Source organism: Megalobrama amblycephala, linkage group LG5 (assembly GCF_018812025.1).
Source record: "Megalobrama amblycephala isolate DHTTF-2021 linkage group LG5, ASM1881202v1, whole genome shotgun sequence".
NCBI classification, from domain to species: Eukaryota; Metazoa; Chordata; class Actinopteri; order Cypriniformes; family Xenocyprididae; genus Megalobrama; species Megalobrama amblycephala.
Window position 1 is genome coordinate 47,912 of NC_063048.1, and position 26,432 is coordinate 74,343.

A 26,432-nucleotide genomic window follows, 5' to 3' on the forward strand; every position below is an offset into this window, starting at 1 on the left:
TTTTGTGGTAAATAAATCAAAATTCTTTTTATTATAATTAACACGACAATGTGCACAAAACTAAACTAGGCTAAATTCCTGTTTATTTTTATTTTGATCCAACTATCATAGTTGGTTCAATGAAGCCCAGGTGCCACTTACAGGCCTATTATGTGAAGAACATGCAAAATGGTGATGTGAAAGGACTTTATTATATTACCATTTTTGATAATTATACATTATCAGTGTAACAGTGAAAACTAACACCATACTTCATAATGACATATCCCAAGGATAGCATGTACAGGGTGAAAAGCAACACTCCTAGTAATGAACCTTGTGGTACTCTATACTGAACTTGTGATTGATATGACATCTCTTCGTTTACTACTACAAACTGATAACGGTCAGATAAGTATTATTTAAACCATGCCAATGCAATTCCACTAATGCAACATCATTTTCGAGTCTATTCAAAAGAATGTTGTGGTCGATAGTGTCAAATGCGGCACTAAGATCTAGTAACACTAACAGAGATACAACCACGATCTGATGATAAGAGCAAATCATTAGTAACTCTAATGAGAGCAGTCTCAGTACTATGGTACGGACTAAATCCTGACTGGAAATCCTAACAGATACTATTTCTTTTTTAAAAAAGGAACATTGTTGTGAGGATACTCCCTTTTTTAGTATTTTTGAGAGAAAGGTTAGATTTGAGATCAGCCTGCAATTGACTAATTCTCTAACATATTTGTAATGAGGAGCCGGTTTTGCAGCCTTGGTTAAATGTAGTATACACAAGACTAGAAAATGATCTGATATGTCATCGCTCTGCTGAAGAATTTCAGTGGCATCAACATCAATTCCATGTGACAATATTAGATGTAAAGTAGGATTATGACAATGAGTGGGTCCTGACACATGTTGTCTAACTCCAGTAGAGTTTAGAGTGTCTGTAAATGTAAATCCCATTGCATCATTTTCATTATCTACATAGATATTAAAATCACCATCAATTTACACTTTATCCGCAGCCAGTACTACCTCTGATAGACAATCAGCAAATTCTGTATTGTGCCCTGGTGGCCTGTATACAGTAGCCAGCACAAATATCAAATGGGGTTTATAGATGTAATGAAAGAAACTGTTTATATCATTTATACTTTCTACTATCAGTGCCACTTTAAAAGGCTCAGCTGATCCACCCAAAGACACTGTACACCATTGAGGCAATAGCGATAGAGCCTTGGGTGCTGAACTTTTTCTTCATAAATGCAATACATTTTGATTTATAGATTTGAATCTACAATGAGACGCCAAAAATAAATCTTTAACAAATAAGTATTGTCTGATTACCTGTGGCAATGGTTTTCATGAGTTCACACTTACAAATGACTGAATAGAGTTAAAATATATATATATATATATATATATATATATATATATATATATATATATATATATATATATATATATATATATATATATATATATATATATATATAGTGGTGGGCCGTTATCGGACTCTTATCGGGCGATAAAAAAAATATCGCCGTTAATCTATTCTCAAAGTTGGGTTGGGAGCTGGGTCTATACTACGCAAGCTATGATGACTTTCACCTTGATAGTTTAGCGCGGATGTATACCTAGCCGAATTGACCCTTCGAAAAGACCCGCCTCCCTTAGTTACTGTTGCTTTGTCTGTCAAGCCGTGGCGCTGTCACGCCACACGCAGTGATAAATGCATCGCGGAGCAAAGAGGACACTGACAGCACGTCGACAGACAAGACAGAGCAGGTTACTTATGATATTTAACAAAGTCCCAGCTTTAAAACTGTGTAGTTTTTTAAGAAATTCAAACAATAAAAACCGTTTTGTTGCTCTTTAATGTGTCGTGACCATGGTCGTGACAGATTGCTGTAGCGCCTCAGCTCAAGAGGCTCATAAACCGATCATCTCTTACTACGAGTCCATTTATAGCATCAAATAAACATGAATGAACATGAGAATCAATGTTGTTTCAAACGCGGAAAGATGTCAATATACAAATTTTTTCAAGTTTAACTCAAGTTTAACTTCAAGTTTAACCGAGTTTAATCTTCTAACCTGCTTCTAACTCCTATCTCCTTTGTCAGACAAAATGGCGGATTACTTTTAGTCATGCTAATAGTTATGCTTTCCTGTAGCTCAGTGGATAGAGTCATGGGTTCGATCCCAGGGATTGCACATACTCAGATACAAATGTATAGTATAATGCAATGTAAGTCGCTTTGGATAAAAGCGTCTGCCAAATGCGTAAATGTAAATGTAGTCATTATTTGGGTATCTCACATATTCTGAACGTCTTCGGCAGAATTCAAATGAGCCATTTTAATCTAGATTAATTCCAAGATTAATCTAGATTAATCTAGATTAAAAAAATTAATCTATGCCCACCACTAATATAAAATATATATATATATATATATATATATATATATATATATATATATATATATATATATATATATATATATATATATATATATATATGTGTGTGTGTGTGTGTGACCAGTCACGGAAAGTAGGGACACAAGTCGGTTCTGGGGCATTTTGAGTTATTCATAGATTCTGAAAGTGTAATCTCCAAGCTTTCCAACGATGTGTAACACATGGAAATCTGATAATATTTGGAGAAGTTGTGGCCATTTGAAGGTAGGCACTCAAAAAAGCTCTAAGGGCAGAAAAACACCTAACCCTAAAGTTTCTGCAGTTCTCACCTGTTCTCACCTGCTGGGAGTGACAATAGGGCTCATTTACATCTCATTTAGATAAGCCATACCCCCTGTAAAGCTCCCCTCTGTAAAGCTGCATGGACCGCATACTATTAATAATAAAGGACAGTGTGCATTGTAAATGTCAGTAATTTATCTTTTTTGACTTTTATAAAAATGATTTAGAGGCTGAAAATGATTTAGAGATAACATGTTGCAAGACACTCCTTTAAAATCTGGCCATCATTTTTAATGTTATTATTTTAATGTTTATGTAAAGAAAAAGTACATATTGATGCTAATTTTATTTGTTATTTGCTGGTTTTCTACATAAAACTTGGTGAATTGATTTCATTGTGTAGCATTAGGACTTTTTGAACAGGATTCTGTGATAAACGTGATCATTTTGGTCACTATAATCATGAAATGAAATTTTCTCACCTGAGAAGACAAAAGAATCACATAATAATGACCTGAAATGACTTGCATAATAATGAGGCCTTTCAGTCAGGTAGGCTGTGAAAAAACCCTCTGTGATGGTGTATATCAAACATACAGAAAAAACAGCAATACTGTGAAATATTATTACAATTTCAAATAATGGTATTATATACTTTAAAATATAGCCTAATGTATTTCTGTGATGCAAAGTGTCTGAACAATTATGTTACCTCTGTGGCATTTCATATAGACTTTTAGCTTAAAAGCATGCACATTTGGAGAAATACTGATGGATTCTCATATGTTTATGTCAATTTTCTATACTGAGAAGTAATATTTATTCAATATTTATTGTCATCACTATGAGTGCTGGATTCTGTGTTTTCAATTCATACTTGCAGCCGGAGGGCGCTCTGTGCACATTTAGTCCACAAATTCATCCAAAGAACAGGAACCAGGAACTAACGGCATGTCTTCTAGAGGTCGCTAACCATGGCTTTAACATACAGATCAACACTTTTCAAGACAATAAATACACGATTGAGACGATGTATGCATGTATTGACTCTGAATTTGCCTCTGAATAGCGCTAGCTCCGTGGGCGTGGCCGCATTAGCGGGTAATGAGCTGAATCACGGACTTCTGACATGGCTCTCTTTTCATACAGATTACATAAACACAGAATGTTTGTTTTCAATTTGACTTACACGATTTAAAACCTGACAGTGTATTTTTTTTTGTGATTAGTATTCACTAAGTTACAGTTCATTTTCTGAGAACTATCAGATTGGACTTCGTTCAGAGGGAGACGAGAGATCACGCATCATGTTAGTTTTCTTTATTTTACAAAAAGCACAACATTTTGTTTTTACTCTGAGTGTACACAAATAAAAGAAGACATTCTATAGTTTCAATTGATATATTACTTATGTCTCTATGACAAAAAATGACAGAGTATTTTAAGTCCGTTTTGCTGCAATGTGCACAATAAGTAGCCACGCTTCCCTCGGAGGGCGGTTACAATAACAAAAGAAACAAAAGCCGGCTATCCAGTATGGAAATACTCACAGACAATGACACGCCCCTACTGCGTGCTAGAATCTCCGAAAAACAAGCCGATTTCAACCTCAAAATGTACGCTTTTAAATATACCAAAACTGCTATCTCAAACATGGAGAGGCTTCTTCGTGATCTCAACTAACATATTCTGCAAAAAAACGAAAATCACCAATTTTGAAAAAATTGGTCTTTCTCATTTTGCTCGATAGTTGTGCTGCCGACTTGTGTCCCTGGTTTCCGTGACGGGTCACATATATATATATATATATATATATATATATATATATATATATATATATATATATATATATATATATATATATATATATATATATATATATATATACAGATATAATATAATATATATATATATATATATATACAGATATAATATAATATATATATATATATATATATATACAGATAGATATAATATAATATAATATAATATAATATAATACAGATATAATATATAATACAGAATTTATATATATATATATAATAAGCATATTTGGTGTACTGTCCAAGAGGATCGAAGGCTCCGAGCTTGGAATTTAGCCCAAACCCAAAGTTCTCCCCATATCCCCAAGCCAAGAGTGAGGAGCAGGGTGGTGGAGGGATGCAGAAAACTGTTGAAGTAACTAAAGGCGAGTCGGCTCTTGTCTGTGTATAGTTTAATTAGTGACACTTAGCCTACATTTTAAAAACTTTATGGCAAAAATATGGCAACATTTTATTTTGAATATGGCAACATTTTTATTAAAAATATTTATTTTAATAGGGCAACAGTTGTATTTTAAAACCTTTATTTTCATATGGAAACATGACACCTCGCTGACTCCTCCCCCATCAGCCAATCACTGTGTGTATTCTCCATAGCAACGAGGTCAACCCCGCCCTTACTCTTAGCTTAAGACTTCAGTCTATTCCTTAGTAAAAGTTTGTCTCAGCAGCTTTGTGAATAGGTTTTAAGAGAAAACTCTTAGCTAAGAACTTTTACTGCTATTTAGGAGAACTCTTAGTGGTAAGATAAAATGTTTTGTGAATACGGCCCCTGATTATTATTATTTCTGTTCTGAGTCTTTGCATCTTTGCTGACAGTCTCTCTATGCCTTGCATTGGGCTCTCTTCTGTCTTTCATTTTCGTTTTCTTTTTTTGTCTCAATATCTCTGGCACAGTCCTGTTTCCTTTTCTGCAAATACTCTGCTCTGTGTTTAGGTTCTGCATCCTACACTGCCTGTAAAGTCACTGCTTCTCAGCTGCACTCAGTTACTTGACAAATATGGAATTAGATTTGTGCCAAATATTTTGACTGTAACTTTTCAATAAACTTATAAAAATATAAATTAAATATTAATGAAAAAAATTAAAAAAACATTTGAAATTGGAAAAAATAATTAACAATGCCATACTGGTACAAATCCCTCATGTGGGCAGGGTTGACAGCAAGTTTTTGATTGACAGTTTTTGACCTGAAAGTGAACATCTCATTGTCATGTTTTAAAGTGTGTGTGTGAGAATCTGCAAGCGCCTTCATATTTTTAGTAACAAAGTTAGAAATGTTTTCATTTTTTTTTTTTTAATTCTTTCTTTCACTATTACTTTTCATTTAAATGCAAGATATAATGTCCAATGTTTGGGGGAATATTTCTTTCTTCCTGATAATGCTAATTGAACACAATGATTTTTTATGAAATGACAGAGATATCATTTAAATAAGACCACTGGTGTCCAGTGACAATTTTGAAATACTTTATTACTGTTTTTAAGTATATTTCTACTTTACTGGAGTATAAATGTTTCTATTGACTTCACTTTTGTTACTTTTGAGACTGAAGCTACAGAAAATAACAGCTACCACCCAAATGACTGTGTTAGTGACATCTGACTTATAATCTAATGTGATGTGGATTGTTGTTGTGTGTTTGTAGGTTGTCTGGCTGTATGGTGACAGAGGAAGGCTGTGGTTATGTGTCTTCAGCTCTGAGTTCAAACCCCTCACACCTGAAGGAGCTGGATCTGAGCTACAATCACCCAGGAGACTCAGGAGTGAAGCTACTCAACCATCCAAACTACAGACTGGACAAACTCAAGTATGTTAAGCATGAAGAGTGAATAAATCTAATTAACATATATGTGATATAATAATAATAATAATAATAATAATAATAATAATAATAATAATAATAATAATAATAATAATAATAATAATAATAATACATACAAATAAATTAGAGAATTGCATGGCAGTAAAGGAGCACAGTAAAATCCTCAGTGTTAAATTATCACTTGCTCTGTGTCTATATGAGTCCAGTCTACATAGAGTAAAAGAGTAACACTAAAACAGTGTTGAAGCTAATAAGATAATTAAATGATTGAGTGAGGATTGAGAATTAGTGATGAACTCCTGCTGTTCACTGCAGATTCAAGTAAAATCTATGTTTCACATCGAAACAATGTTGATCTCCGACCAACATTGATCCAACATCTTTTTGCTCCTCAAAGGCTACATTCAGACTTTCAGTCCAAATCTGATTTTTACCCAGTTGAATCCAGTATCCAAGACTCTTAGCCAATCGGATCCCAGGACCACATCTAACTGTTGGATATAGTTGTATAGTGTTTATGTTAAATTTGTAAATTTAAATAACTAAAACTTTCAAATAGGACAATAAATTACAAACATTTGAAGCAGGAAAGTATTAAATGGTTAAAATATAAAACATTAAAACTCTAAAGTGACATTGCTCATTCCAGTTGGCTACTCACTTGATTATTGAGGCGTCTCTGCTATTGTTCACCAGCTTTGTCACCGTTAGGCCACGACTGGTAACCCCAAAGTTTTAGGGTTTGATTCTCAATACCGACAGGAAATTAGGTACCCTTGAGGCACCCTAGGCACCTAAAGGCCCCAATATACTTCAAATGAAATCAAAGAACAAACTGATGTGACGTCATTTCGAACAAAATCAGGCCAAAATGAAGTTCTTTTTGTGTACTTTTTGGAAGTTTGAAACGGCTTGCCAAAGCGAACATTCAGGAAAGTTCACTCCAGCTGCAAAACACCTTTGTACTACCATTGGTCAGTGATGATAACGTAATAGGAGGTGTGCGCCGAGGCTCCACCTTCACTCGCGTGGGACGTGTCTTTGACTCATTTCGTGTGTTCGAGTTCATCGAGGTAAGAGCTCCGTGGGTGAAAACATGAACAAACTGGATAGCCACTTTATAGTACAAAATTAAGTTGTGCTTGAAAAACATTGTTAGTGCCTCATTTTTTTTTACATGTTTGATACTGTAAAGCTGTTTGATTTTAAGCAATCTACTGAATAAAGTGCTATATAAACATGACGTGACTGGAGTGCTAATCTGCAGAGCTCGTGCTAACATACCCATGTTATGATCAGACGCGTTTCTTATGCTCTATATAAAAAATGCTTGCTGTTTTCTCATTTTTGTTGAGTTTATTTTGTTACTGAGAAGAAAGTGCACAGCACATATTTACATATTCATCTAACCATCGCTTTCAGCAGTGTGGGCGGTGTCAGATGTTAGTTTACAGTATATCACTGTTCTCGCATTTCAAACTTTGTTTTACCCCTAACTGTAGAACGAAAAAGAACGTTTGAAGTATATCGGGGCCTTAACCCCCAATCAACAAAAATCCCCAAAAACATTTGAGTTTATTTTTTCCTTTCTGCAATTTACACCTAACGCCAGCTTCACACGTACTCCGTTCTGCAGTGTGTATGTGTTGCAGTACGTATGTGTCTCAGAAGAAGCACACGCCATTGTGCTTTCACATATTATGCATTTGCAGTGTGCTACTGATCTGCAGCTTCTGTGTCATGGACTTATTCATATTTAAACACAAAAATATAAACAACATAATATTTAATTGATTAATTAATTTAATTAATCCCACTTCAGCCCAGTGCAAAGCATGATGGGAAGTGAAAGTCCTGTTTGATTGGGTTAGTGACTGAAACATGTTATTTCAAAATGAAAACATCAAGTGAGATCTAGTAACCATTTCAAGTCAATTTAACAGGAAGTAATCACATCTGAACCAGAAACAATGCTGTTAAATCAAAATAAATTGTTTAAATAAAGTGAACAGCACCCAAAAAAAAAAAAAAAAAAAAAAAAATATAAATATATATATATATATATATATATATATATATATATTTAGATTCTTCCTCCAGGAAATCATCTTATTAAACTCTGGACTAGACTAGGACTAGGAAAGTCTAGGACTATTTTAAACCATGACAGAGAAAGCAGATTTCTGTTATTCTGTCTTAAAAAGCCATTTTATTCCTGGACTAGGCTTAATCTATGTCCGGGAAACCGCCCCAAAATAACTTACCATCCACACCAATGGCTGATGACACGCCTCCCATGCCTTTTCTTTAGCATTTAAATCTTAAGCTATATAAAAAATCCCAACGGTCATACAGAACTTTATGTTTCTACACTTCAATAATTAACTGAGTGACATTTATTGCACAGCCTTGTTTCATGTAGTTCTCAGACACCAGCCTGTCACATGATTATCACTTTTTGCAGAGATGTAAGGCCCTCGCCTTGACATAATATAACAAACTGTGCAGTGCATTTCACATAAAAAAAAACTTTTAATATAATTTTGACCACATTAGTTATTTTTGCTACTCATGGCAAGTGTTTTGCTTTTCTTTGCTTTACCCCAGGCTTAAAGTAAAAAGATGACTGTGAAAATCAGTAGTATAATTGAATTAAATGCATTTTAGGTTACTACATTCTGATATCAATCTTTGTTGATTTTGAGCACGAACAATGCACTGTCGCTTTAATTCAGCGCGTGTAGCACAGCAAAAATAGACTTGTGTGTGAATGATCGCTGCACTGCTGCAGATGCAACGCTCCTGAAATGCATTGCTGGACCACATCCAAGTGCTCTAACCTGTTAATATGGGCACCGGAGAAATATGTGCTGCATACGCACTGCAGACGGAGTATGTGTGAACCCGGTGGGAGGACAAACTACTACTGCCAGACCTTACCCTATGCCAGGGTCATACATTAACTTTTCCATTAAGGGGCTGCTTGCAATTGATTTCCAGGGGCTTTTTTACCTTCATAAGGACAATTTTTATGATTACCTGTGTTGTGTTTTATGTTAAATACTTAAATTTAACCAATTACTTAGACTGTTAGCAATATAAATTCATCATTGACAAAATCCATCTTTACACTGCAAAGGTGGAACAAAAGCTGCATTTGAAGTGGCATTTAAATGTGTATTTACACAGACTGTTTAATGTTACTCATTAATTATAAAATTACAGGAACTCATTCCAGGGTCATTATTGTCAATTAAAGGGATAGTTCACTCAAAAATGAAAATTATCCCATGATTTACTCATCCTTCACACCATCCTAGGTGAATATGACTTATCTTTATTCAGACAAACACAATCGGAGTTATATTTTAAAATAAACTTAAAAATTCTTCTAAGCTTTATAATGGTCAGTGATGGGAATACTTGCGTTATAAATAAACGGCGTTACTAATGCTGTTACTTTTTTAGTAACGAGTAATCAAACAAATGACTTTTTCTCCTGTTACAGCGGCGTTACCGTTACTGACACAAAAAAATGCCGCGTTACTATAATTGAGCTCACTGAAGCGGTAGGTTAGTAGGCTCTCTCTCAGCATAGGACCTGCAAAGTGTTTTCTCTGGTGTGTGTTGGGGTTAGTCATACACAAATATAATTTTAAACTGATAATAATGCACAATGCTTTGTGTGTGTGTGTGTGTGTGTGTGTGTGTGTGTGTGTGTGTGCGTTCACTGATTAAATGTGTATTTACTGACACTATGTTTTTGTTGCAGTGTGGATCATGGAGGAGAGTTCAGGATTACAGCAGGACTGCACAAATGTATGTCTACACACACACACACACACACACACACACACACACACACACACACACACACACACACACACACTCACTACACATTCATGGACTACATGCACACACACACACACACACACACACACATATATATATATATATAGGGTACAATGGGCTAAAGGCACGCCTTAAGAAAAAATGTGTTTTTCACTACTCTCAAAGTACATGATTAGAGGAAAAATATATATGTTTGTATTGAACATTGATGGAGCAGCAGATTTTGTGTGAAAATAAATCATAAAAGTGGTTAATTTTGTTTAAAAATCTTATAAATGTATGAGGTGGTGAGGACACACACAGGGTAAAAGGCACACAGTATTCATGCAAATACTTTAGCTAAAATAATGTTTTTAGTAATGTGAAAGTAAATACTTGTTCAAAAGAATCACTTTAGCAAAGTTTGTACTATTTTCTGTTTATTTTAAAAAACAGAAGAATTCATTTTTGTTCAATAAACATACTGTTATTAAAATAGTGTTAATAATGCTAATATAAAAATATATTTTGAAAATACAGAAACAAAATTACTCTAAAAAGTAAAGCATTGAATGAGATCCCATAATATTATTATAGATTTATAGTAGTCAAGTCAAGTCACCTTTATTTATATAGCGCTTTTTACAATGCAGATTGTATATATACACACACATACATATATATATATATATATATATATATATATATATATATATATATATATATATATATATATATATATATATATTAGGACTGTCAATAGATTAAAAAAAATTATTATTAATTGCGATTAACCACACACTTATGGTGAAATTAATCATACACCATTTATCTTGTTTAATATGTCTATTTTGCCATCATTGCCTTTATCCAGCAAAGCAAACCATCAGATTGAAGTGTGATTTTCACAAAACTGTATTTTTCAGCTTTTTTCAAGGTAAATTTAGGTGTCTTTCCAAAAAAAGGACACTTGCAGACTCCAAAAGGACACCAAATAACCAAATGACTTCATATTATTTATACATTTATGTACTTCAAAGCACCATAAAAAAATCACAGCAAAACACGTCTGAGAATTCACAGTGTATAGTGTGTGCAACAGCAAAGAGCTTGTTTACATTTTAGACGAGTAAAGGTGTGACACTGAACAGGATCACATGGAGATGCCAAAAAACCCTAAACCAACCTTGACCTGCATATTTACTAAAGTACACAGCAACATACACAGGACAAATCCACACATGATCCTATCACAGTAAAACACCAAGATCAAGATGAAGGCGACGCTGAAACACTGCAGCCTTGTGCACTTATTCAGTTCAGCGCTTTGACAATATTGCTCCTGTTATCAGCTGCGATGCAAACTTGTTGCTCAGCTCTCAAACTCCAAGAAACATCTGCGATGATCTCCCCGGTGTGTTTATTCAGAGAGTAAGTTAACTGGTTTGCAGACAAGTGGATTTCAGCTCCAGCCATCAATAAAATGAATGGTGAGACTGATGTAGGGCTCCTATAGATCAGAAGTATTGTCTGAGAAAGCTTCTGTGACAGCTGTTCGTGAACTTTAAAATACAGTTTCAGGAGCGCATCCTGGCCAAAGTATTTACGGCAAGGCAAATTGTATCGGGGGTTGATTGTCTTTAGCAGCCGTCTGAAGCCAGGTGAATGTGAAACGTGACCGCCGGATTTCTTCCCACTATGTCTCACATACGGTTCACCACAAGAGAATGATTGGACCGGCTTTATGTGTTTTGGGACGACAGGTCCACCAGATTGTTCGGCAGATGGAGAGTGTGAGGCTGTGATGATGGCTCAGAGTTTCATCCATTACTTTGATTGGTATCGGTTATCTGAAAACCAAAACACTAGGGATGTAACAGTTCACTCAATTCACAATTCGATATGATTCACGATACTGGTTTCACGATTCGATTTTCTCACGATTTTTCGTAACAAAATGAGATTTAAATGAGAAAATGTCTTTTTATTATTTCTCACACAAAATTCTGCACATTTCTTAGTGAAATATCTTTATAACAACTAAACTGAAGTTCTAAATCAAATACAAATAAAAGAAATCTCTTGATACGAGCTCATCTGTGGTGATGTGTGAAGCAGTAGCGCTGTCATATCTGGATATAACATGTTACACCCCAATGACAGCGACAGCATTTCCCCTGACGTCACTGGATAGCTCCGCCCTCGAGCCATAGCATGTGACAGGAAGAGACGATGAGTCGATTTGGAGGGGGAGGTTCATGTTTTTGATTAAAGATTACGAGGGCACAAAATAATAATGAAGTGCACGAATAAATATTGATAATAAATACTACAATATTCCATAAGAAAATAAGAGTTGTCAATATTGATTTAATGCCGACTTTAATAGGCTACCCAGGTGAAAAAAGTGCAGTAAAATACACTTTATTTTAGTACACTTAGTACATTTCTATAATGTACTTAAAGCGCTCTATTTTTGTGCACTTATTTTATACTTAATATACTAAAAGCTCTTCTTTAGTTCTTCTTAAGATCATCTTATGAACATCTAAGTGTACTCAACTGTGCTATTTTGAGACACCATGAAATATGAACTAAAATGTGCTTTTAATAAACTATCTCTGTATTTAAAACATGTATTTAGCTACCAGTTGTAGTACATTATGGGTTCAAGAGTTCTTTATAACAGAGGTGATACGACATTAAAACACTCTTCTTCTTTATACAAACAGCAACTAAAAACTGCAGCATCTTCATCTGATCGCGTCTGATTGGTCAGATTGAATGTAGCTGCACTGAAAAAGATGCACACAGATGTGTTACACTTTGTATCAAAAATACGACTGGCACAGAAAAATAAAGTTAATCAAATACAAATCTTACCTGGAGTCACAAAATAACGGGGTACCAAAAGCCACACGAAAGAAAAACTGAGGTATTTTCATGAAATCTCAGAGATTTATATCCCTCCGATGAAAGACGATTCACCAAAACTGTCATCACAAAAAACAGTAATGCATATGAATCGCGTGGTCTCTTCCAAGTGTCCTAAAGTGACACGATCGCTCTAGTCTATGGGTGCTTCTCAATTCTTATTTGTGCATCCTCGTTTCCTTTCCTTGCTTCCTTTCCTCGCGTCTTAGCTCCACCCCTTCAGGATGCGAGGGAAGGACACAAGGAAAAGAAGTGAGGACGGAGGAATTGAATCAAGTGAAATGATATATCCTCGCTCCCTTTAGCGTCACTTCAAAGCGTCATCAGCTGCACTTCAGGGATCTATCCATATGTTATTAAAGTTTGGTTATTTAAAAAAATTATAATAAATATTAATAAAGCAAGAAGCCCCGTTGAAATATATGAGGTATAAAGTTCATTTAAATTATTGTGACAGATATGAAGGGGGAGGAGAATTTATGCGTGCGTCAGGTTTCTCGACGAGAAAGACTTCCTCAAAGGATGCAGCTGTGTATCCTCGCTCATGACTCCTCAGGAAGCCTCCTCACTCCTCGATCCTCGCCTCCTCGCGGTGCGATTAGAGAATTGAGATGTCCTTCAAGATGGCTGAGCTCCATCGTTCTCCGGGTCATAGGATGGAGGACGGAGGAGCGAGGAGACGAGGAGGGATATTGAGAAGCACCCTGTATAATTGAACAGTTTAAATTTAGTCTTCCATTAACATTCAAGCCACACAGGCTTCGTTTGCTCAGCATATCTAGTAAACAGGTGAGAGGCTGCAGCTCATTATCATAAGAACCAATCAGAGCCTTGGAACCAATCAGGTTTCGTCACGTGTGTTACACGTGTTGATTAAATTTAAACAAGTAAATATATAGCAATTTTTTTTTTAAGCATCTTTGGAAAATTGATTTATGGTGCATTTCAAATAATATGATGTTGAAATCCTTGTGGGAATTCCAGTAGTACTCTATTACAATTAACATATCATGTAATGGACAACAGCCTTTTAAGTAGCAGAACCTTTAACAAGTACAAATAAGTAAAACTGAACAACATATTCATTTTAAATATGCTTATGGCAATGCTTAATAATAGTTGACAAATGTTTATAATACATTAATTTGGTACATTGTAAATGTTTAAATGTTTTTCAAAATATATTTATTTTGAAAAATATATTAAAATTCTAAACATATAAATATTAAAATAGGCTATATTGCAGTAGGCCTACACATGGTTATTAAGTACATTTAAACCCACTTAAAGCTGAATCCTTTTGCTATTTTCTTAAAGTACATATAAAAAAAAACTATGTTTTCTGTAAATACACTAACTTCAATAAAAATATACTTGTGTTTAGCATATTTTTTAAAAGTGTATCGAAACATATATTTATTACCAATGTACTTCTAGTAAACTGTTTAGAAATTTATTAAATGTATGCTTGTTTTCAGATTATATGTTAAAAATGTATCAAAGCATATATTTATTAAAGTACTTCTAGTAAACTGTTTAGAAATTTATAAAAAAATATGCTTGTTTTCAGAATATATGTTAAAAGTGTAACTAAGCCAGAGGTTGCGTTAGACTGTAACTTTGTCCGTCATTTTGACGGACAGGGTCGTAAAAAATCCGTCATAATCTATTATTACCCGTCATTTTAATTTTCATCTTTTAATTATAATAACACATTTAATTGCTTTTATTTTTGTTCACATTTGAATTGGTAATTCACACGTGAAATTTCTCTGTACTGTACTATAGGCTACGTGTTAGCCATTAAAGAAAACGTAGCCTAGTTTCATATTTATGTTTAAATAGTCCTATGTTATGTTTTAAATTCATCTATTTGATTATGAAAAGTGAAGAGCATGAGTAAGAGCATCATAAGATGCGCAATATGTCGGGAGACATGGAGTGGGTCAGACATGATTTTGACCACTTCATTAAGTTTTGTTTTGTAGAAAGCCTTTCTTTAAAGTGAATTTCGTTTTGTAAAAAATTGTATCTTAATTTTAATCAATGTTTCATCAACCAATTGCCTGGATTTAATAAATAAGAAGCAAATTTAGCAGAAAATATAATCATGACATGGAGGCGCGGGCGCGATCACTGGCGCGTGAACTGGAACGCGTCTTACATGAATGAACATCTTTGCCGCCGACACTGATTCAGAAAACATTACTTCATTAATAAACAATTAAAATGTCTCCTTGCTGTTTTGGTCACATTCATAAGACCAATATCGATTCGTAAATCCCAGGCTATATGCCTTTTTCAGTTGATGAATAAACAGTGCATAGTGCGCCTCCCACCCAATAAATCGCAATAGGCTGAAAGCTTTGTGTTGCTTTTGATATGGAACAAAGTCTCAGATTTAAAATTCTGTCCATTTCATTAAGAAATTCAAGCCATAAATACCGTTTTGGCGCTCTTTAATGTGGCGCGATATATCGTTGTAGCTTCTGGGTACTCGCCTGTGCATTATCAAACGCATAGTAAAAGATTCGTGCCAGTTTAATTTTTGTTCTGGATCCAGTGCTCTGCTGCTACATTGGAGCGCACTCGCCACCAACTGGACAGGGTGGGAATTACACTTACAATTTACAATAGATCACCCTCAGTGTAATCTGTCAACATGACGGACGGCCTTCAGATAATTTTCGGTTAACGCGACCTCTGAACTAAGCATATATTTATTACCAAAGTACTTCTAGTATACTATAGAAATATATTAAAATGCAATTCAAATTTTTTTTAATGCACTTTTAATAAGCATGTTGGGAATACAAATGTATTATTAACAACTTGCAATTCAAGTATATTTTTAATACATTTAATACAAGGCCTACGTCTTTTTCACCTGTTTACTTGTAATTAATTCATTTGTACTGTATTTTTCATGAAAATCCATTAAAATTGAACTTAGTGACAGTATATATAAAAATCCAGTAGAATTTTATGTAAAGCATTCATAGCACACTTTTAAGTAATGCACTTATAAAACACTGTATATTTGGTTTCCTTTATCTGACTACACTTAAAATCATTTGAAGTGTTAGTTCTAGTGCATTTATATTAAGTGTACTTAAGTACCACAGTTGGGAAAATGTACTTATAACTACAACATTAGTAATATATTTGTAATAAAATGAATTTCATTTAAACTTAGGATTACTACATAAATGTCTACTAAGACTGAACTAATTTTTAAAGCATTCAAAGCACACTTTTAACAAATACACTAATAAAACTCCTATGTATATTTTTGAGGTAGTATACTTTATTTCAATGCACTAAAAATCAATTTAAGTAGTGCTGGTATATAGTATACTTTTCCAAGTGCAGTGAAGTACTACTGAAGTACAAATATACTTTAAATTAGTGTATTTATAGTGTATAACTCTGACACTTTTATTTAGCACCAAAATAAACAATGTACTACAAATGTACTTGCTTGTATTCAAGTATTTTTTTAATGCCAACCGGAAAACCAGAGAATGTTAGTGTGAACAGGTAAGCTAACACGTGTATAATCACACCATAGTCTGTAGTTTACAGCAATATTATGTCCACACAGACACATTTATACAGGCCTATCAGCGGTTATATCGCAGGGGACGAAGGAAGAGCACAGAGAGCTGAACTCATTGTAGACGATAGCTGAAGGTGTTCTGCTGTTACACGAAGTGTCTGTCATTCAGTTACAGACGACTGCACAAATTCAGCATACTAATGAAAACATTATAAACTGTTACCTAGAAGAAAACAACTGTAGTTTAGTAGAATAAAGTTACCTTTATGGAATAATCCACTAATGTCTTGAGATGCAATGTGAACTAAAATTCTCAGTTTCATGTGAAATCACGCATGTCTGCGAAACTCATTAATATTCATGTATGCTCTGCCTCCGGAAACCGAAAATCTCGTAACTCCGGTAGCACCATAGACAGTAAAAGAAATGGACACAGCGACCCCATTGGAACTCAATTGAAACAAGTGAAGCCCATTTTTAGCGATTTTTAGCACTTCCGTTTCTGACGCGCAGAATCAAACTAAGCTTGATGACGTCCGCAACCTGTCTGACAGATGTAATTCTTCTAGTAGCTGTGCGCGCAAACTGCCATCGTTAATCTTGCAGAGACGGCGAGCTTGAGCGGGGAGTTCTTTGGCGTGAGTGAGCAGGAGTAATTATTCTGATTAATTATTTTGTATAGTATTTTAAAATGTAACGCCAGTACGCCATATTAAGATAATCACCCCGATTGCCTGCGAGCATCTCCTCCTGTCTGTACGGTAATTTCTCTACTGTGCGACAGAGAGTCGAGTGGTTATGACGCAATCGTTAGCCTATTTTTACAAAAACTGTTTCTACGGGGCCATAATGTAACATAGAAGGTAATGGAGCCCTTTATACATTGTTGTGTATCTTTAGAAATAAATAATGGACAAATGGAGTCTTTAAACGCCTCAGATGTAAAGTTATTCGCTGTCAAAGTGACGCCAAAATGAATGGGAGTCAATGGGATGCTAACGCAAGTGAAGTTCTGCTACAAGATGGCGGCACCCGGCCGACTTCAACTTCCGGTCGACTTCCTTGGGCACTGGGTAGCACACGATGACGTCAGATTTTGTGATGTTGCTCCGACTTTGCTTTTCAAACCGGAAGACAGAAATCGATCTGAAAAATGCAAAAATAACTAATTTCAAATTATAAATGAAATTAATGAGTAGCTTTAGTGTTTTCAATGATGCGCAGCCTATACATATCTGTTCACAGCTCAAAATGTGTTCTGGGGTTTCATGACCCTTTAAGCTCGCTATTATGTCGTAATGCCTCACGCGGAGTCACCGACCGCATCTCAACCGCTGATGGAGCTAAATTTATCGATTTAATATGCAAGTTCATCAAACTAAGACATATAACTATCGTATAAACAGACACTGTGATGCCACATCGCTCATCTTACCTGTAAAAACACACAAACAGAGCAAGGAATGAGTTATTCGGTGACTTCTTCATCTGTAAATGAAGCTCCTGTCCTGCGGCTCTCGATCGCCCTCTAGCGTCACCCGCCAGCGTCTGCAGGTCTAAGTGATGTTTGGCATCATTGCACAGTATGGAAGTAATTTAATGCCAAATGTTTTTGAATTAAAAAAGCTTGTTGAATTACAATAATTGAAAAAAATATGAATTGCATTAACCGTGCTTGCATTTTAATGCATTGAATTGCTTGTTGAATTACAATCATTTTAAAAAAATCCATTGCATTAACTGTGCTTGCATTTTAATGCATTGAATTTTTAAGTCTTGCTTTAAATTCAACATGGTCGTATATTTAAGCAATGAATATTTGTTCAAAAACAGATTTTCATTATCAAAAATTCAAGAATCCTATTCACTTTTCAGATTTCACTTCCAAAATATTCGATCTGTTTAAAAATACAACCTATAATATTCAACAGGCAAGTTTCAGACCATTTTATTTCGCTTTACAAATTCGCTTCCACAAATTCAGTGGTTCAAATTCGACAGTAAATTCAACCTTTCACATCCGGGAACAGCAGGAAAATCAGTGGATTACCGAGCATAATCTCATCTGCAGTAAGTCGTCTTCGCCAGCAGGAGGTGCAAGCGCGTCTTGACAAGCACCAAAGCAATAGAGACGAGAGGCCTTCATAACACGTTCATTTGCCGAAATGGACCGAGCGGTGAGTAAAAGTTATGATTTTATTGGTCATTATACTGTATTTATATGCGTAAAAGGTTGATTAAGACCCAAATCATTGTTTACTCAAGTGTCTAAGTGATTCCTCTTTACCCCGAGTACACAAACACCTTTTTTTTTTTTACTGTAAAGGTGATATAATGTGATAAATATAAATCCAGAATTCTCTTGCCTTTGGTTTTTATATACATTTTTAGTAAAACCACTGTAATATGCTGAAACAGAGAGTGTATTGTCTGGTTATGCCACTATGACAGGATACTAAATAGCACCATTTTTATATAGCACCATTAAATACAACCCAATCGCAATTATAAAATAAATAAATATAAATAAATAGGACTTCTCTCTGCTATGACCAGGGCTTTGTTTCTCAAAAGCATCGTAGGCCCAAGTAGATCGTAGAACCATTGTCAACACTCACGATGCTTTTCAGAAACACAGTCCTGTATCTACATTAATAATTTGATATTTATGATGACGTAATATTTTGTTAAGCTACTTTCCATCTTCCATCCATGTCGTGTTTGTTTCACAAGGGAGACAATGAAGTGCTGAGATCAGCAAGGCACCTTTTGTCACTATTGACACAAGAAAAAGCTGATGGGCCTTCTACGAGTCAGGGTCTAAACAGGTATTGCATTTTTTCCCCCCAAACGTTTTAATTAAATTGAAACACATACATTGTGATAGAAATTGTGATTTTTTTTTTAAATTTATTTTTTTGTTGTTGTTTGGTTTGTCAGATCATCTAATGTCAGATGCCAAACTCCGGGGCCATCTTCTGTTCAAACAGAAATGACCAGGTCAGTAGAAACTGTATATTACATTCCTGGTTTATTATGAATCATAGGTCTGTTCTGACCTCCATGTTCCAATTTTTAAAACAGGTCCTTTCCTGGATTATTTTCAAATCGTAGAGGAAAACGGCGCTTCACCGGACCATGTCCTGTGCCCGTTAAACTAAAACCATTTCAGGTCATGTTCCATCTGCTGCCAGCCCAATGTGAGCGGTCCCCAAGTGGTCCAGATCAACTGCTCCACACACAAGCAGGACTTGGACGCAGAACTGCCACTCTTGATGAAAACATGACTCATCAGGAGGTAATGTGCCATGTCAAGGAGAACCTGTTCATATATTTATTTTTGTGAATGGTCATACAGAGCAGCGATAGCAGCTAGATTAAATAATCCTGTTATCTTTAACAGTTGTTTCTTTTCTATTTTTCTTTTTTTTAACAGTTATGTGATAAACTCATCGAATTGTATCCAAAACTTGGTGAGGTAACTGGTGGTTGGCTTCTTTATAAGGCATCAGGTAATATTTATTGCCTTCAGTAACTGGTTGACCTAGTGTTTAAATATTTAGTTAATAAATTACACACACATACATACATCCATACACACAGAGAGAACAGTACTGTGCTGAAGTGTTATGCACATTAGATGTTCCATAAGAGAAATCTGCTTTAGTGTGTTATTAGGAAATGTAATATCTATCTATCCATCTATATAAATATATATATATTATGGGAGTGACGGTACTCAAACATGACTGTTCGGTATGAACCTCGGTATCGAAGTCACAAAGTCACAGTCAGCTATGCAGTAAACTATACCCAGAGCACTTTCCTGCACATTACTATAATATTAAAGCGATAGTTCACCCAAAAATGAAAATTCTGTCATCATTTACTCAACCTCATGTTGTTCCCAACCTGTATAAACTTTTATATTTTTTGGGTGAACTATCCCTTTAACAGAACCCAAACAATTAAATTCAGTTGCCTTTTTATTTTTAGATTTAATAATCGACACTCAAATAAATAATAAAAAGAAAAACATGTAAATTGCACTTAAGGCAGGTTTTGCATTAACTTCTCCACTTCATCTTTGAAATTTAATAATTTACATGGTTACTGTCATAACTTGTTTTCATGACAGATTTATTTAAACATATATTAAAGCTGCAATATATAAGTATTTTGCAGTAAAATATCCAAAAATCACTAGGCCAGTGTTATATATTTTGTTCACTTGAGTACTTACAATATCCCAAATGTTTCCAACTATTTGTAAATCGTGAGAAAATTGCAGTTCTACCCAAGGCTCCGGGACGTGTGAGGAGTCGCCTGTCAATGGCGTCATACCCGCGTTACCCTCGGTTTCCGGTTTATTTTGTAGAAACCTTGGAAACACCAAAGACGCTTTAATATTTACATGTTTTAATAGACAAGGGAACAACTGTTTTGATACATTTATAGACAAAAAACTAATTATTGTTATATAGCTCGACACGTTTAGTCTTATTGTTTAAATCTAATTGTCTTGATTTTTTGCGAGTACCATGCTTTACCACGCCTCAGAGAAAAACACTATTTTGTGAAGTAGCTAACATGGCATAATCAGATGTAGCTTTATTTTTAGTAACAGTAATACAGCATTTTCTCCATCATACAATAAGTTTTAAAATGAATTGCATGTCAATTATCAACACAAACCATCCAGCAGTTAAAGGATCAATCAATCAAAGCCTTTGTTTTGAATAGGCAACCTCTAGCAGACAAAAAATATTGTACCTTTAAATAATTGAGACATTACTAATGGGTAAAGTAAAGTTAATGAATATGTAAGCTCATATAGTGCATATATTTAGTGAAATGCTTCCCTTTAGAGTTAATTTCTCCAGTAAACTAACATGCTGTGGACATTAAATGACTTGCCTGAGGTAAATGTAATGATATGCAAGATATTATTTTCAGGCTGTTTTATTGATGTTTTTCCATGGTTGAAGCACTGGCTGCGAGACTACACGTATGCATAGATTGTCTGTTGTTTTTCTTTGCTATTTTTCCTGTTGTGGTGGTTACTGGTTAGTAAACAGCGTTACATTACCATGTGCAGTGCCTTCTGGATTAGAGTGTGGATCGCCTGTGACAGACTGTATTCATCATCTGACTATGCACTGAACCGTGACGTCCATACCGTGATGGTTCAGGCCAAAAACTGTTACACCCCTACACAGTGCTTAACAAATTTATTAGACCACCTGCCATAAAGAGAAAACACAAATATTTTAGGAATCTGTCAAAAACTTGTTTAAAACTATGTTGACAATGCTATTGTCATTTATTAGGCAAATAACAAACTGAAACAACTAAATAGTCTTTATTCACTCATAATAACCAAAAACTTAATATTTTGTATGCAGTCCTTTGACCTTGATAACAGCTGATAAGTTTTTTTTGTTTTTTTTTATGTACAGTGCTTTTCCACAGTCTCTGATGACTTCCATATAGTTTCTAGTTGTTCCCAAATACTTGCTTTTGATTAAACTTTTGTGCAATCTACTGTATCTTTGAATCCATTAAATACCTAATTTGTTCAATAGGATTCAGTCTAGACTTTGACTTGGCCAACTGCGACTAAAGAGCTCAGCTTACACATGCTGGTGGATTAACATTACAGAAACATAAATTATTTTGGTAATGACCAATACTGTTAGTTTTGGGCAGCTGTGGCACAAACCTTACATTGTGTGGTTGTCTAATAAATTTGTTAAGCACTGTATGTAGGCTATATATATCTTAATGTTATTGTTATCGGCCTGATAAGAACATTTGGCTGATATATTAAAGCCAATAAATAATGGATTATTTCCCTCAGCTGAGACACTTCAGATGTGCACTGTTCACAATGATGGTTTTGAATATCTTGAAATATGTTAATACAGTTAATGCAACATGTGCAGCGCAAGTCTGGCAAATTATTTAATTAAATTATTTAATGGTGAGACATTTGTTTGGCTCTCAATAATTATATAAAAATTTTGATTTAGATTTAATGGCCAATGGATTGGTTATCGGCTTTCAAATATAAAGAATTATCGTATCGCCAAAATTTTCATATCGGTGCATCCCATATATATATATAAACTTGTTGTTTATACTTTCAGGGGGTTGGGGAAGTCGGAAGCTCTCTCTTGTGGCACCTGCAGACTGTGGGTACACAGGCAGGCTAATCAAAACCTCCAAAATAGGGGAGAATTCTGTCATCTATATAGCTCCACTACAAGATGAGCTAGATATCGCTCCCTTGCCACCATCATCAGAAGCATTTCGAGATATGCCTAAGGCAATGTGCAAAAAATGCAAAATACTGTACCCACTTCAGATCCTCACAAACCACATTAAGACTTGTTCTGATGTTGTTGTGGTTGAAGATGGAAATGAAAGTCAGGATGAAACTCAGCATGAGGCACATGATGTGGAAAGTGAGAAAAAGAGCAATGTACAGGTAAATTCTCTCTGCATACATGCATTTCTTGCTTAATCAAAAGGTCAATTGCAAACTGAGGCAAAAAAAGTTTTTAAAAAATTATTTTTTTGAAGTTAGGAAATTTGTTTGTATATCTATATTATAGGCTTGCTGTCCTATTTGTCAAGAAGAAATGCCCCTTGACATCTTGGAAATTCATGCCAGTGAATGTGGGGAAAGGTGTGCAAGCCGGACAGAAAATGAACAGAAAAAGAAATTGATTTATAAATGTACTCTTTACCTCATATTAGAAACAGCATTTTTAATTTTTTTCCACTTTCCTAAATTATAGACCTATGGATGATGAAAATAACAACACAGCTGAGTTGTCATGTATGGATAATGAAGTGAATGACACTGCTGAGTTTTCATACATGGATAATGGTAATCAAATTGTTTTTCCTTTGGCTTTTTTTTTTTTGTACAGTGCAAAAGAGGATGATGTGACTGTTTTTGACATTGTTCTATTGCTGACATTCTAAAGAAGTCTTTATTTTTATAGTTTATCTTTAATTTATGGTAAATAAGTAGAGATGGAAAAAATTACACTTCTGTTGATGTGCAACGGAGCTCTTTTGATTTTGCATGATTTTGGAATAAATGCAATTTTTTTTTTTTTTTTTACCAGATTGGAAAACCCATCCAGATCCAAAAGTGGCTACGACCTTGTACAGAAAGGAAATTCTCAGACTGCATGAGACAGGGAAACCTCTTTTAATGTGTATGGACTTGAGAACATGTGCTGAAGAACAGGAAAGGCAACTGATCAACTTCTACAAGCAAAGAAATGTAGAGTGGGCATGTCCTGTTAAATGTCAACTTGAAGGTACAGCCTAGAGAAAATGAAACTATGCTATAAAATATGTAGCTCATATAGTGTATCCATGATGTCAGCTTTAATTACTGTATGTTTATTGATTTTAGGGGATGCTGCAGTTGGTGATGGCGTCACCAGGCACTTTTTTTCTATAATTCTTGAAAAACTGAAGTATGGTTTCAGTTTGAATTTGGGTATGCAGTTTATTAGTTGCACTGTAAAATGTACACTTTGAATAACTATTTTGATGGGATTTACATAATGCTGATTTACAATTAAATTAACAGGAAACACAGGAGTTACTTGCCTCTTTGAGGGACAGCCAGACCACTTGGTGCCCTCATCGTCACAATTCCTCATTGAAAGTGACCTCTTCTTAGTAGCGGGGAGAATGCTAGGCCATTCCTTTCTGCACGGTGGCCCATGTCTTGCAGGGCTTAGCAGAGCTTTTGTTCATGTTCTCCTTCAAGGTTCTCAAGATACTGCCACTTTGCAATTGGAGGACTGCCCAGACGTTGACATACGAGAGACCATCAACTTGGTGTGTATATGTATACTGGAAAATGGTTTGGAAAATGGTTTTACCTATTTGGAATTTAATGTTGTTGCTGGTGTGTGTGTGTGTGTGTGTGTGTGTGTTATACATATTTTTTTAGCTCAGTGGACAGTCTCCATTGAATAATGATCAGTCTAATAAAGTCCTGGAACTGTGTTTGTCTTGGGATCTTCCTGGTCCAACAGAAGAAAATAGAAGGTGGCTCTACGAACGTCTGTTGTCACATGCGGTAATTAAAATTTGTAGATAGTATCTGTGACAACGGAAAGTGCCCTTATTTCTATGCATTTCAATTATATTTTGCAACTAATTTACTTGAATACATGGTAATGCATTTTTTATTATGCTTCTAATGACACTGTTACACAAGTATAAGAATAGTTTTTTACTCATTTACTGTTTAGATTGTATATATGATCTTTTAAACAGAGCTATATAATGTATGTTATGTAGTATCCTGATTCTTTTAATTTATAACTGTAAAGTTCTTTGAGGCAGCAGGTCATAATTGATGCTGTGCCCAACTTTGCCCTTCTGTGATTTTGTTTATTCAATTTTTCTTCCATTGTGTGAATTTTCAGTCTGTGGTTATGTTCTTTGTATAAGAATGTAAAATTCTCATTATAATAACAGCAGTACAGCAAGAGCAACATGCTCTGTTGTGAAATTTTTCTTTAGGTACTTGTTCTGTCTGTTGAAATTTTAATCTAATTAATTTATTTTTTCCATTTATTTGTATTTTGTAGGTTCTCGGGAGAAGAACACGCCAAATCAAACAAATCAAACGAGGACTGAAAGACACTTTTGTTTGGCCTCTTCTAACTGAGAGGAAGGATGTGGTATTCTTCCCCAAGGAATCAGAGGATTCATGCACTCCTGAAGTAAGGCTTTCTTCTCGATAAGAGGACTACAAATGGTTTTTCCCTTAAACAGGATATCAATAGCCATTTTTTTTGACAAACATGAATACAAAACTGATTTTAGACTCTCATTCTGTTGCTTGTTTAGATGCTGCTTTCCCATATCTCCTGGCCTAGAGAGAGTGATGACGAAGATGATGACGAATACTCAGCTGACACAAAGGAACGGATCACAGGGTATTTAAAGCAGTTCATTGAGACAGGTATATGCCTCAGAGTTTGAAGAGTTCAACAGAGTTCTTATTGAGTTTTTTTTTTAATTAGCAGTTGAAGTCCAAGTGTAAGAAGCCTAATGTAAGAAGCTATTCTTTCATGTCTCATTTTTCAAACATTAATAATGGCTTGCAGGTGAGCAGAGGCAAAGCTTTTCTCTTTGTTTACATTGCAGCAACAACATATAACTTTTTAGAACTGTTAATAGAAAACGCAACTATAAATAAAAAGACATTACACAAGTTGTGATCCATAAACACCAGAGTAAATGGGAACTGCTCCATCTTTTAGGAGAAGTTTTTATGCGTAGCTGCACTTTACTCTCTAAGGTTCTGGAAGCAGTTTTCCATAAAATGTGCTACACACATATAATGGGGTTATAATGTTCATGAACAGTTTTCTGAATAAATTCTCACTACTCTAAAGTTTGTCAGACTTAGGAAGGTCAAACAAATGAGTTTATGAAACGTTGTGGAAAAAGTGTTTATTTGACATAGCACCAGCACTGTCTTCTCTAATGCAGCTCAACCAGGCCTTGTTTCCTTTTTTTGCGTATTCTGTGGGCGGAGGTTTTTTAAATGAGTAACATTATGACTTCATAAAGCCTGAAAAAATATGTTGTAATCCAAACAAGCCATTCGTTGTAGTTCCAAAAAGGGGATTCTGTAAAATAAAATGTCTCCCTTTGGTGTGAACTTTGAGCTTTGCAAACTTGCAGATATTTTTTTTTATGTTCAAACAGCTACA

At 34.9% G+C, this 26,432-nt stretch overlaps 2 protein-coding genes across 4 annotated transcripts in view; both read left to right on the top strand.

Moving 5' to 3' along the window:
* LOC125268252 (NACHT, LRR and PYD domains-containing protein 12-like) overlaps positions 1-26,432 on the top strand; it is a 66,990-nt gene that overhangs the window by 20,773 nt on the left and 19,785 nt on the right. For both annotated transcript variants that reach the window (XM_048190308.1, XM_048190307.1), the window contains exons 9-10: positions 6,168-6,329; positions 10,117-10,163. In XM_048190308.1, coding sequence (XP_048046265.1) covers positions 6,168-6,329; positions 10,117-10,163 — 209 coding nt within the window. The remainder of the gene's footprint in view (positions 1-6,167; positions 6,330-10,116; positions 10,164-26,432) is intronic.
* Positions 19,115-26,432, top strand: LOC125268254. Of its 2 annotated transcripts, none has more exons than XR_007184856.1 (13): positions 19,115-19,496; positions 19,609-19,668; positions 19,753-19,966; positions 20,105-20,180; positions 22,818-23,158; positions 23,286-23,359; positions 23,472-23,563; positions 23,808-24,005; positions 24,104-24,190; positions 24,284-24,537; positions 24,653-24,750; positions 25,299-25,433; positions 25,561-25,675. XR_007184856.1 is itself a non-coding variant. In XM_048190311.1 (13 exons), exons 1-13 carry the CDS (start codon positions 19,381-19,383, stop codon positions 25,693-25,695), a joined length of 1,911 nt encoding a protein of 636 aa, XP_048046268.1. In that variant the 5' UTR covers positions 19,115-19,380; the 3' UTR covers positions 25,696-26,432. The 2 variants fall into 2 exon arrangements, 1 of the variants encoding a protein (XP_048046268.1); XM_048190311.1 differs by having other exon boundaries at positions 24,653-24,781; positions 25,561-26,432.

Coding starts and splice junctions, on each gene's coding strand:
- LOC125268254 (XM_048190311.1), top strand. CDS start 19,381: ATGTCGTGTTTGTTTCACAAGGGAGACAATGAAGTGCTGAGATCAGCA. Junction 19,497..19,608: donor ACGAGTCAGGGTCTAAACAG/GTATTGCATTTT, acceptor TTGGTTTGTCAG/ATCATCTAATGTCAGATGCC. Junction 19,669..19,752: donor GTTCAAACAGAAATGACCAG/GTCAGTAGAAAC, acceptor TTTTTAAAACAG/GTCCTTTCCTGGATTATTTT.